The 13,076-nt window shown below is 41.0% G+C and overlaps 1 protein-coding gene across 2 annotated transcripts; it reads right to left on the minus strand.

Annotated features, from left to right (window-relative positions):
- Positions 1-139: 139 nt before the first annotated feature.
- Positions 140-12,273, minus strand: gps1 (G protein pathway suppressor 1). 2 transcript variants are annotated; one of them, XM_046865958.1, is made up of 14 exons: positions 12,120-12,272; positions 7,407-7,499; positions 7,035-7,216; positions 6,256-6,420; positions 5,085-5,220; positions 4,422-4,499; positions 4,265-4,325; positions 2,931-3,016; positions 2,692-2,786; positions 2,466-2,571; positions 2,293-2,373; positions 1,833-1,970; positions 1,406-1,540; positions 140-659 (listed from the first exon to the last, which is right to left on the minus strand). In XM_046865958.1, the coding sequence occupies exons 1-14, from the start codon at positions 12,252-12,254 to the stop codon at positions 585-587; spliced, it is 1,566 nt and encodes a 521-aa protein (XP_046721914.1). In that variant the 5' UTR covers positions 12,255-12,272; the 3' UTR covers positions 140-584. The 2 variants fall into 2 exon arrangements, with proteins under 2 accessions (XP_046721914.1, XP_046721915.1); XM_046865959.1 differs by lacking the exon at positions 140-659 and adding an exon at positions 1,072-1,265 and having other exon boundaries at positions 12,120-12,273.
- Between the last annotated feature and the right edge of the window lie 803 nt (positions 12,274-13,076).

Raw genomic sequence — 13,076 nt, forward strand, 5'->3', positions numbered from 1 at the left:
CTTCACCTCCCTGTGGTCAAGTTATGACTGACAAAATGCATATATTAGATTTCAGGCGTCCGGAACTGGAGATGTTTACCAAATAGCGCGTGGAGATAAATATCCAAATCAATGGAAAAGAAAGAATGCTGTAAGAACATTGTCTTTTCCAATGTATATTTATTTTAAAAGCATGTCCTGTGATGACCTTTCTCTTTTTTTATCCGATGTGTAATCAACATTTTGTCACAAGATACAGAAGAAAGTGCATCTTTTTTTACAAACAACGACAGGCCGGTACAGCGGAAGTGCCATTTCACTTTCTACCCCCACCCCTTTCTCCCCCACCCCCCCTATTTTTATTATTTTTTTTGTTTGTATAAGCGTCTGAGCAACGGGGAGTCTTCGGCATCTCGAGTACGGACGACGGGATCTCACCTCCTCCACCCCCCACCCTCCCCCAACTTAAATAAAGTCTTTAGATTGTGATATTTTTTTTTTTTGCGTTCTTCAGCAGGGAAACAGAACTGAACTCTAAGATAAGGGTCTACGATGCTTCTGTGGGCCCACGTGCGCTCCTGCGGGAGAGGCGACGAGTCGAGCGTTCACATGTTGGTGCTCATTCGTGTTTGGCTGTTGGCGGGTGTCAGTTCACCTTGGCTGCCTTCTCGCGGAGGAGACTGCAGGAGATAAGAGAAAGGGTCGGGGGGAGGGATGAGGAATTAGTTACGTGTCGGTATTTTGCTATGTGATATACGGCGATGTTCGACACACACCTTGTTGTTAGAGAGACCGTTTGTATCAATCATTGATGCGCCTACTGTGTTATTTCATTTAGAATGAAGGTGTTTTACGTTTGAACAAACAAAAATATATTTTGTCTTATATCATGATATATATATATAAATCATGTATTTAAATCCTGATGATGATGGAATTCAGTACATACTCAAACCTCCTGTCAGTCACAGCGAAACTAGCCAATCACCGAGCACCAAATACGCAGTGTCGAATGAATGTGTGTGTGTGGGGGGAATTACACATCGTAATTCCTGCAAAACTTTAATTTGCCAAAATGAGAAAATAAATCTATTTACATTTTTCTATATGTTTATTTATGGTCTACCGAGTGCAGTCAGTGCTTTCCATTCAACCCAAAGGTGTTCGGTAGGGTTGAAGTTAGAACTCTATAGCAGGACGCTCAAGATCTTCCACTCCATCCAATGTTAGCCAGATCTTCATGGAGCTAGCTTTGTGCACATGGGCAGGGAATAGGTTTGGATCTCCTGGTTCATGTGAAGGGAACATTGAATACCACTGCATTTGAAAGGCGTCCTGTACAAGTGTGTAGCTCCAACATTGTGGTTACAATTTGGGAAAGAACCAAATCTGTCTGGAAAAGTAAAAACAGATGATATGCTGTTACCTTAACATGAATCTGGTTACGTAGTACTGCTGCTCTCAAGATCATAGCTTTGGTTCGTCTCTGAAACTCCTTCCCCATCTGCAGTGATTTCTCGAACGTGGTGCTCCTCTGATCCACATCACGTGCATACAGGATCTACACACACACACACACACACACACACGTATATACTTATAGAGAGCGTATATAATAACCTTCATTTCCAAATCATTAAGAGACACCAGACAGCCTGTGTCATACAGTGGTACGGAAGTTGGAGTCAGAGCATGAGGTCATCCAGGATACAGGACCACTTAAGCAGAGAGGGTAAAGGGACCAACAATGGCACTGAACCCCCAACCTTCTGAATACCTACTATGCCAGCGCATAGCAACTGCTTGACAATGACAGAATAATTAAAGTGATTGAGGTGTGTGTGTGTGCATGCCTTGCTGTGAGAGTCGATACGAGCGTTGATCAGTCCCTCTAGGATCAGCTGAGTGAGTTCATCCTCCAGCGCCGCCACTGTGGTGTTAAACGCCAATGCCATCTTATTCATATCTGCAGACACGTACGGACTGAAGTACTGAACGGGGGAAAAACACACACACACACACACACACACACACACACACACACATCAATAATTCAAATTATAGTGTAAAAAATTAAAAATAAATAAAACTGAAGAAAAATGTCAATGTTCAATTCAATAATATAATTTACCATTTTAAATCGACAAAATATTATTTACTATTTAACCCTTAATTTATCATTAATTTATTCTTTGATACATATAAAAAAAAATTACTCTCTTTTAACTGAATGCCAAAAACAAATTTATATTCCATTATTAATAGTTAATTTATTGACAACTGATTGTTTCTCTTTAATTAATTTATTTTTACCTGTATGAGGGCTCTGTTCCTGATCTGTGTATACAGTGTTCTTACATGTGGAGCCAAATACATGTCTAGAAGAAGATTATCCTAAAACACAAACACCATGGTACATTAACAGTCGTGCACTGGTTCACGGTGAGGAAAAGTTTTCCTGGAACATTATGACGAGGAACGCTTACCTTCATTTCGTCCAGCATTTTCAGACAGGACGCGTACTTCGACTCGTAAAACTTGAAGATAATATCACGCACTTGGGGTTCCAACTCTAAAAATAACTTAAAGGAGCTGTGAAAAGGAGTAGAAAAGTCAATAAACTGGATACCGATTAAAATTCAAACGACAGACAAAAAAGCTCCAAAAAGCCAGGAGGGCATGATGGACGCTGTTAATAAAGCTAACATGTACCTGCTAGAGATGACGTTACGCTGCAGCTCCTGCCTATCGAATGTAGCCAAAGCGCAAAGTCCTCCATAAACTGCTACGTTACTAGGGGAAAGAAGCTGAAAGAACAAAAATATTTTAAAATGAACAACATCCTGGACACTGGATTATCCAGGTCATCCTGACATTGTGATTAAATAGATTGGATAGAAAGAAGGTTGTTTAATGATAAAAAAAATAAATAAATAAATAAAAAGTCAAACCTCTGGAAAGTCGCAGTGGTCAAAAGAAGCCTGCAGGAAGCACTTGGCAGCAGGTTTATATTTTCTCGAGGCGAGTTCTGCCAATCCTGCAGTGGAAAACAAAGTTTTATTACAGCCCATGCACCTCGGTCCTAGTGAAGAAGCATGGCAAGTCCTAGAGATGAAAGAATAGCCTCTGCATGTGTCAGTCCTAGAGATGTGGTCTTTATGCTCATCAGATCTAGCAAAACAGGGGTGGTTTTTCTCAGTACCAGTACCGGTGAGCCCTATAGAAGAGGCTCCTGTGTTCTTCAGTCTTGGGGAAGAAAACATTGTGTTTTTGCCTGTCAGTTTTAGAGAAGGAGATGTGACTTATGTGCCAGTCACAGTGAAAGAGGCAGTAAAAGAGGCCTGTCAGTCTAGACAAAGAGTTATGCTCTCTGTGCCCATCAGTCCTAGAGAAGGAGGCATGGTCTCAGTGCCTGTCAGTCCTAGACAAAACGGCAGGCCCCTGTGCCCATCAGTCCTAGAGAAGGAAGTGTGGTCCCTGTGCCCGTCAGTCTAGGCAAGGAGGTATGGTCTCCGTGCCCATCAGTCCTAGACAAAGAGGTATGGTCTCAGTGCCTGTCAGTCCTAGACAAAAAGGCAGGCCCCTGTGCCCTTCAGTCTAGACAAAGAGGTATGGTCTCTGTGCCCATCAGTCCTAGACAAAAAGGCAGGCCCCTGTGCCCATCAGTTCTAGAGAAGGAAGTGTGTTCCCTGTGCCTGTCAGTCCTAAAGAAAGAAGTGTAGCCTCTATGCCATCAGTCCTAAATAATAAAAGTGTGGTCCCTGTTCCCGTCAGTCCAAGACAAGGAGATAAGATCTATGTGCCCATCTGTCCTAGAGTAAGAGGCTTGATCTCTTTGCCCTTCAGTCCTAAAGAAGAAACATGGCCATTGTGCCAATCAAGCCTAGAGAAGGAATGTCTTCCCTGTGCCTGCCAGCCCCAAAGATGATGAGACCTATGTGCCACACAGTCACAAAAAAAGAGATGTGGCCCTGGTGCCAATCGGCCCTAGAGACAAAAAGTTGTGGCCCCTGTACCAATCAGTACTAAAAGACAAAGTGTGGTCTCACTGCCTGTCAGTCATAAAGAAGGAGATGAGACCTATGTGCCCATCAGTCCTATAAAGTAAGGTGTGGCCTCACTTCTTGTCAGTCCCACTGAAGTAGCCCTAAATCACATTTTATATCAAATCAGACTGAAACAGCTCTAATTAGCTGTGTTTGTTTTAAATCATTCGTTCCTTGGATCAGTGTTCACGTGTATCTTAGAGAGTCAGTTTTCTCAACATTATAAACATGATGCGTACCTGCAGCACATTTTAGTTTGGTGAGAACAGCTTGGTTTTGACTATCTCTCTCCCCTCGTTGCTGTGTAAAAAAAAAGAAATGGAAAGCACGTTTTTCGTTATGAATTTTGAACATTATGAATTATAATATCGGAACTGACCGGCGGCTTTCACCGACCTCTGCTATCTCTGGAGTGGATTCAGCCTTGCTGACATAGCTAAGTACATGAGACCAGTTTTGGAGATAAACGCTAACCTGTAAGAAAAAAAGAGTAATGGGGTGGTGGGAGGGGGTGAAAAAGAAACATTCGCACACATTTAAAATATGATCGATTACATTTCTAATGTGTAGAACACAGTAATGTCAGTAAAAAATAATCTGAACAAAATCCATGTGGAATGGACAAGAGATTTGGGAGTGGACATATCATAGGACAATGAATGAAAACTTGTATAAAAAAACCAAAAGAAAAAAGAAAAAGAAATGTAAAGCACTGTCAATTCACTGAGTATGTAATGCTTCACTCTGTTCTTTTTTTTTTTTTTTTTTTTTTAAATTGTTATACATTTTTTTTTATTAAAAAAAAAAAAGGGACGCCAGGTCATGATCTCGGTACGTCCGCCAGACGGACCAATCGACTTTTTACAATGAACTCATTTATTCATTTATTAATAACATTAACATAACTGAAATAAATAGGGTTAATTGGAACCCCTAAATGGCTCAATAGTGTCAGCTTGGCTACGCAGGGATTCAAACTCACAACCCGCCGATCATCAGAAGTCCACTCCGTCATCGAATGTAAAACAGTAAAGCGCTAAAGGACGTCCGACGTCTCACCTTGATTACATTAAGACACATGTTTATAACGTGCTTGGCGCTTGTGCAGTAGTCTCTGGCTCGAGAGTAACACTTCAGGGCGTTGCTGAGGTCACCGCAGTCCAGGTAATGATCTCCGAGATCATCGTGGCCCCTCCTGAACACACCACAGAGCTTTCTAATTAGATACGTTACATTTGTCATATGTACAGCTGTACAATGAAATGTTTAAGGGAGGCTACAGGCAAACTACAGCAAATTACAAATCGCAACTATATTTCGATTGAAGTTACTTCGAGATAGAGTCGCCGAACATACACTATATTTCCAAAAGTATTGGGACACCTGACCGTTCCTGCTATTTGTGGTTCACAAAGCTGGCAACTCTCAATTGTACAGGACGTCTTTAAATGCACCCGACACGAGACTATTTCATAACTGCTAAACATCTAAGAGAGAACGTCACCATATTATTGATTACGGTCGTGTCCAGACTAATGCGCTTTGGTTTTGGTCTTCTGTACGCACCAAGACGGTGTTCTTAGTCAACGAAAACATACCTTTAAAAACAAACAAAAATAAAGAAATAAATAAAAAACGTCAAAGACAACTTTTAAAACACTTTTCACGTCACAGTGCAGCCCGTGTCTGCAACAATCCGGATGACACGTTTTTAGGCTATGCATACAATAATCTGGACAAATTCGAAACGATGATTTCGTCAAAAAAAAAAAAAAAAAGATTCGCAGCAACACTTGTGAATTTCTGTCATTTCCCCGAAAGTCGCTCGCCCACACCGAAACGTCTGCAACCTCTCATGTCCCTGTGCTGCGTGCGTACAAAACGTAAGACGCTTCGACCCACGTCCTTTCTGTCCGCCGTTTATTCACGCTCGTTGACGATAACTAAAGAATGCGTTGTCGTTTTAAAAAGCTACGTTTTTTTGTCGACTGAACGTTTTAGTGTGGACGTGATCTTAAACATTGCTGCCGACTTTTCAAAAAGTCAGAAAGTAAATAAATTCATTTTGGGAAGAATCTAATTATAATGTGCTTTATGAGAAAGTGCTCTGAATGAGCTGTTATTACTGATAGGATGTCGTATTAGAGCAATAAATAAATAAACAAATAGACAAAAAACAAAAACATTGGTCAATACATAAAGTAAGAAAGAAAAAGAAAAAAAAGAGTACCTGATGCTTTCTTTGATTGAGTTTCCCTTGTAGTTCTTCAGGTCAGTGTCGAGTTTCTCCAGTTTGAGCAGGGCTTTTTTCCGGGTCGATTCGGCCCAGGCTGTGTCGAGGGGAGGAGGCTCCACTGCTCCTTCTGGAACTGCGTCTGGCACTCCTTGCATATCCCTTAGGGGGAAAATAAACAGGTTTATATCTACAAATTCAATATACCTTGTGATCTTTATTATTATATCCCTTTGTGACGCACTGTCAGAAACTGGTCCTACATCATCCGTAATGTACAGTTTATGGACAAAAGTTTGTGGACACTTTACCATAAGATTGATACGTGCTGTCTGAACGTCCTATTTCACATTTAGTTCCCATTTGCTGATATAATAATATCCAATAGGTCCTAATCCTATTCCAATAGGTGAGGAGGCCTGGGGTCCCGTCGGCGTTCACATTCACCCCAAAGGCGCACAATAGGATTGAAGTTAGATCTCAATAGCAGGAGATCTTCCACTCCAACCCACGTAAAGCATATCTTCATGGAGCTGAGCCTTGTGTACAGGGGCATTCTAAAGCTGGAACAGTTTTGGGTCTCCAAGTTCACACGAAGGAAAAGAATTTCATGCTACCGCATCCAGACATTTGTGTGCCTTCAACTTGGACCACATGTGGCTGGAAAAGTGAAGCGTCCCAATACTTTTGTCCATATCATAAAAAAAGTTTTCATGCTTGTGTTTTCCTGAAAATTTTTGAGGTAATTTTAGAAGATGTACTGAAGCTGCTCTTGCCTTGTTGCTTCGGTGAGCTTGCGATGGATCTCTTCGTAAACGTCGACGTTAAATGTTCTTTGGACAAAAGACAAGGCCATCTTCAGAGCTTCCACGCGTAACTGCGGGCAGTGATCGGCGATGAACTGCAGCCGCTCGATCCTCATCAGCCCGCTGTAGCTGGACGCGTACTGCTCAAGATCCTGTAGGAGAGAAATAAAAACCCATTTCCTCTTTTTACTTTGTATTTACATTTAAAATCTGTTTGTATGAGGCAGAAAACTGTCACCTTCTTGTGTTGCTTAAAGGTTTGAGAAAATGTGTCAAGACAATGAAATTACAAAGAATGCAAGTTTGTTGACAGCATCTACTGGATGTGCGCTGAATACGTACCAGGGTGGGATTTTCCACAACGTAATTGGTGTCGGGTGCATTCTGCTGGTCTTCCTGAGGGTCGGCATCGATCTGCATGGGCTCTACCGAACCCTGCGTGAGAAAAAAAAACAAAAAACAGCAGTGCGATCAGAGCGACATCACAGGTAATTCTTTACCCGAAAGAAAAAGAGTCCACTCTTCCTCTCCGAATTCTTGTTTTCTGCTGCCCCTGATTACACTGCAGATCATAACTTCTACCCTCCTCAACCCCAAATTCAGCATGTGGTAGTGACATCAAATCACCAATTTTGCACAAAAAAAACACTTCTTTACATACATGCACTACATCGACACTAGTTTGTAGACATTTGACTATACGATTGGTATGTACTTCCTGAATATCCCACAACTCATTTAGTCCCTATTGCTGTTATCATAACCTTCACTCTATTGGGAAGATGTTCCACTATAAATTGGAGTGTGTTCCGAAGATCTGTGTGAGATTCATTCGGCCACAAGGGTGTTAGTAAAGTCAGGTACTGATGTAAGTGAGGTGAGAAGGTGTGGAGTTTAGTCAGACTTCACAGTCACTCTAAAGGTTTCAGAGGTCAGAGCTCTATAGCAGGCCACTCGAGATCTTCCACTTCAACCAAAGCGACATTCAAAGCAAATAACATCCTCATAACAGTTCAGAGAGCACACATATAGCAGGTGTACAATCTCACGCCTCCTGACTAAACCAGGGGTGCTCACAATTTCCGCTTGCGAGCTACTTTTAAAATGCCCAAGTCAAAATGACCTACCAACATTAAAAGATGTTTTATATATACACACACACCAAACAGGCATACCATGATAACTGGTGAAGTTAATGTGACACTATTAGGCAGGTGGTCATGATAGTATATGTTCCCAAAGCACAATACTGTAGAAATGAAACTTGGATATACGCAGATTTACTGTCCTCTAAAAAAATAACTCAACATACAGACATTGTCAAAACAACTGGCAACAAAAGTGAGTGCACCCTCCGTGACAACAGCTGTACGTGGCATAACCCTGCAAAGCCACACGTCCTATTCGTCATGTTCATGTTTTTATCTGCTTGTCAGGACCAGACACATTTGTGTATCTTGTATTACAGCAGTTAAATTTTGGTGTTTTCTGTAAAAATCTCTCATACTGACCACTATATGTTCAACATGGCACCTCACGATAAAGACTCTCTGGTAAAGACTCAAAAACGGAACCAGAAGGTCCACTCGTCAGTACTCGGACCGTACGCCGCACACTGCGACAAATTGTTTTACATGGCTGTCTGAAGCTGTTCACAAGAAAGCCTGCAAACAGTTTGCTGAAGAACAACCTGTCCAAGAGCATAAATTACTGGAACCATGTCCTGTGATCTGAAGAGACTAAGATAAACTTGTTTGGCTCAGATGGTGTCCAGCATGTGTGGTGGCGCCCTGGTGAGGAGAACTAAGAAAACTGTCTGCACATTGACTACTTTTAAATATATCCAAGTTTCATTCTAACTAATACTAAAATGGTTGGTGAAATGTCAGGGGTGTTCTGCCTTCACATGTAAATGAACTTGAGTAACATCCGATTCTTAATCCATCGGGTTTAATATGATGTTGGTCCACACTAAGCAGCTAGAACAGCTTCAACTCTTCTAGGAAGGCTTTCCACAAGGTTTAGGAGAATTCTGGACCATTCTTCCAGAAGCGCATTTGTGAGGTCAGACACTGATGTTGGACGAGAAGACCAGTCTCTAATTCATCCTAAAGGTTCAGTTCAGGACTATGTGTGGGCCAATCAAGTTCTTCCACACCAAACTCACTCATCCATGTCTTTATGGATCTTGCTTCATGTTGGAACAGGAACAGGCCATCCCCAAACTGTTCCCACAAAGTTATGAGCATGAAACTGTCCAAAATGTCTTGGTACGCTGAAGCATTAAGAGTTCCTTTCACATGAACTAAGGGTCCGAACCTAACTCCTGAACAACCACCCCACATCATAATCCCCTCCACTAAACTTTACACTTGGCACAATGCGGTCAGACGAGTAACGTTCTCCAGGCGACCACCAAACCCAGACTCCTCCATCTGATTGCCAGACAGCAAAATGCCATTCGTCACTCCAGAGAACACGTCTCCACTGCCTTAGAGTCCAGTGATGGCCTGCTTTACACCACTGCATCCGATGCTTCGCTTTGCACTTGGTGATTAAAGGCTTGGATGCAGCTGCTCGGCCACATGAAGTTTGGAGGTCTGTAGCTATTGACTCTGCAGAAAGTTGGACCCCTGTGCACTGTGTCTCAGCATCCGCTGACCCGCTGTGATTTTACGTGGTCGAACACTTCGTGGCCGAGTTGCTGTCAATCCCAATCTCTTCCACTGTGTTATAACACCACTAACAGTCGACTGTGGAATATTTATTACAGAGGAAATTTCACGACTGCACAGATGGCACTGACAATCGTTTACTATCAAGTTAATCAGTCATGTACAGTCCTGGTCCATGACAATATCTTTAAAAGTCTGGATTAAAGAATACATTCCAAGCAGGATTAAGTAAAAGCTTTGAATCGAACTGTGCCACACATCAGTGGAAAAAGTCACATCATGTGTTACTCCAAGACTGGCAAACATGCTGTGAGGCAGGAGCTGAGCATTGAGTCGCCAGTAAAAAAAATTAATAAAAAAAACCCTTTTGGGTTCTCCTGTCCTGAACCAGCTTTAAGCTAAAAATCATATGATCTCGGTGCCTCACGGCAGAAGAACAGAAACATCACAGCAGCATTATTATTAAAAATAAAGCTTAAACTCTTTCAGTCACTCAAATAAGCAGCTTATAGACAGGATTTAACAAAAGTGGGGAAAAAATGTATTCGCTCCCCCACGAGCTCCAGATTATTGACAGAAGTTTATGGACATCTGACCATAAAATTGGTATGTGCCTCTATTTGTACAGTCCACATTTATTCTCCATTTGCTGTAATAAGAACCTCCAACTCTTCTGGGAAGATGTTCTAGTCAATTTTGGAGGGTGCTTGTGGAAATTTCTGGAGATTCATTCAGCTACAAGGATGTTAATGAAGTACTGATCTAAGGGAGGTGAGGAGGCCTGGGGTGCGTTCACATTCATCCCAAAGGTTTTTGATTGGGTTGGAGCTCTATAGCGGGACATCTTCCACTCCAACACACGTCGAGCATATCTTCAAGAATACGTGCACGAGGGTATTGTCATGCTTGAACAGGATTGGATCTCGAAGTTCAAGTGAAAATTTCATTTGACTGCATCCAAAAGGTACAATTGTGTTCCTTCAATGTTTATGGAAACAGTATGGGGAAGAACCGGGTGTCCCAATACTTTTGTGAACGTCACATAGATTATGAACTTAACAACTCATATCTTCCTTGATCAGTGAAATGAAACACAGAGCACGCGCCTCGTTCTCAAGTCTTTGAGAAATCGCTGTCTGCAGCTCGAACCGCGAAAGAGGGCGGGGTTTCCGGTTTATAAGCACCTACACGTCTGTCAATCATTCCAGATCCTTCATTCATGCACTTGTGTATTATGATGCTGAAACTCCGGAGCTCCTGTCGAAAACTTTGGCAGGTTAGATGTTTAAATATTCAATTCACTCTCTAAACGTTAGGAAGGACGGCGAGGAAACCGCTGGTAATTGAACACCCAGAAAGAAAAACCCACCCAGACTGCTTCATAGGTCAAACTCTACTCATCTTCCGTTTTAATCGTGTTTCTGAACAATAAGGAAAGCAATTTCCTTCCTTCATGAAAAGAATCGATTGTCATTTTGACAATCTGATGACACGACATGCACAACCTGATGGCTCTCGTTCGCAGTTTTCAGATTAGACTCCGATCTCGGACCACACTTGCGAAAGCTGCTCAGGTTTGATCCAAAAAAACAACAACAACATTATAATAAAAGACATGTGACATCAAGCACATAAACCTCTAAAAGTAAACACAAACAAGGTGAACCATCAACAAGATACAAGATATCTAGAGCAACTCAAGGTCCTTTAGTAACAGTTTCATTAAAATTATCTTACATCTAAAAAAAAAAGGTTTTCTGGTTGCAAAACCAAAAAAACTAATATCACCAGCTCCAGAATTGTGCTAAAACACACACATTTTGCTTTATAAACCAGTGAGAACATTTTAGAAACGTATGTATGGATTCTCTTCAGACACACATCCATGTTGTCCGAGTTACCTGACATCATAAGAAGATGATATGATTTATAATCCATCCAAGAACCCCAAAGGAACCCCAGATTCACCAGTAGTCATCAGTCAGCTAGCAAAGCGGTTAGCTAACTAGCAAAGGACTTCAATGAGCGAACACTGCTGTTGTGAGCTTCCTAACAAGCCAGACAACATCCATATCCGTGTCATTCATATAGTGAAACTCAATATATGTAATTATAGCACATTATAACGTTCGCGTGGAGACCTACAGAGCTCATGCTAGGCGCTCGCGCCGATCTGCGGCCCGCAATGACCAGGATTAGCGATTAGCATGACGACCAAAGCTAATGCTAGCAACCAAATAAAACCCCTAGAGACGGTTACAATTATACCGTCACCCAAGAACTGATGTGTTTCCACTCCTCCGCGTTGACAAATCGGTCCGTTCTTAATACAACAAACTTCTTTAAAATGTACAATAGTTTCTTTTTTCTTTCTTTTTACCTGAAAGTTAAAGACCTGCACGGGCAGAGGCATCTCCTCCTGCTTCTCTGCTGCACAAACCAGCCGCGAGCGCACACAAACACATCCGGGCCACGAACGTGCGCGTAACCCCGTCGCCCTGCGCGATGACGTCATCAATGCGCCGGCTATGCAAACTTCCTTCCTTCCCCCCAAAGGCGTGTGCTGGAAAAATTATTATTATTATTATTATTATTATTATTATTATTATTATTATTATTATTATTATTTGTGCTCATGTTTTGCGTTCACGATCAAAACACATTTACTGACCAAAAAAAGAGATGAATATGAAAAAGAAAAAAAAAAAAAAAAAATATATATATATATATATATATATATATATATATATATATATATATATATATATATATATATATATATATATTATTCTTGTAATAAAATAATAGAAATGTGAACAGTGTAATTAATAATGCAAAATAAATGAACGTATCTATTAAACAAAGAAATAAAATCAATTTCGGAAATAGAAAATACTTTATAGCACATTTATTATTTCTGAAATGAATTATATCTATTTAAAATAATTAAATTTAACAGTAGTTTTATTTATTTTCATTTTCTATTGAAACTAGCCCCTTTCATACTACAGTGTATGTGCAAACAAAGACTATCTGACTGACTAACTGTCTCGCTGGTCTCACTGACAGATAACTGACTGACTGTCTCACTAACTAACCGTGTCACTGACTAATTAACTGACTCTCACTGACTGATTAGCTTACTGACTGACTGATTAACTGGTTTACTGTCTCACTGACTAATTAACTGTCTCAGTGACTGTCTCACTAACTGACTAACTGTCTCACTAACTAAATAACTGACTAATTAACTGTCTATCTGACTGATCAACTGTCTCACTGACTAAATGAGTCTCTTGATTAACTCTTTCTGATTAATTAACTGTCTCTGACTGAT

This window comes from Silurus meridionalis, chromosome 14 (genome assembly GCF_014805685.1).
Source record: "Silurus meridionalis isolate SWU-2019-XX chromosome 14, ASM1480568v1, whole genome shotgun sequence".
In the NCBI taxonomy this organism is placed as follows: Eukaryota; Metazoa; Chordata; class Actinopteri; order Siluriformes; family Siluridae; genus Silurus; species Silurus meridionalis.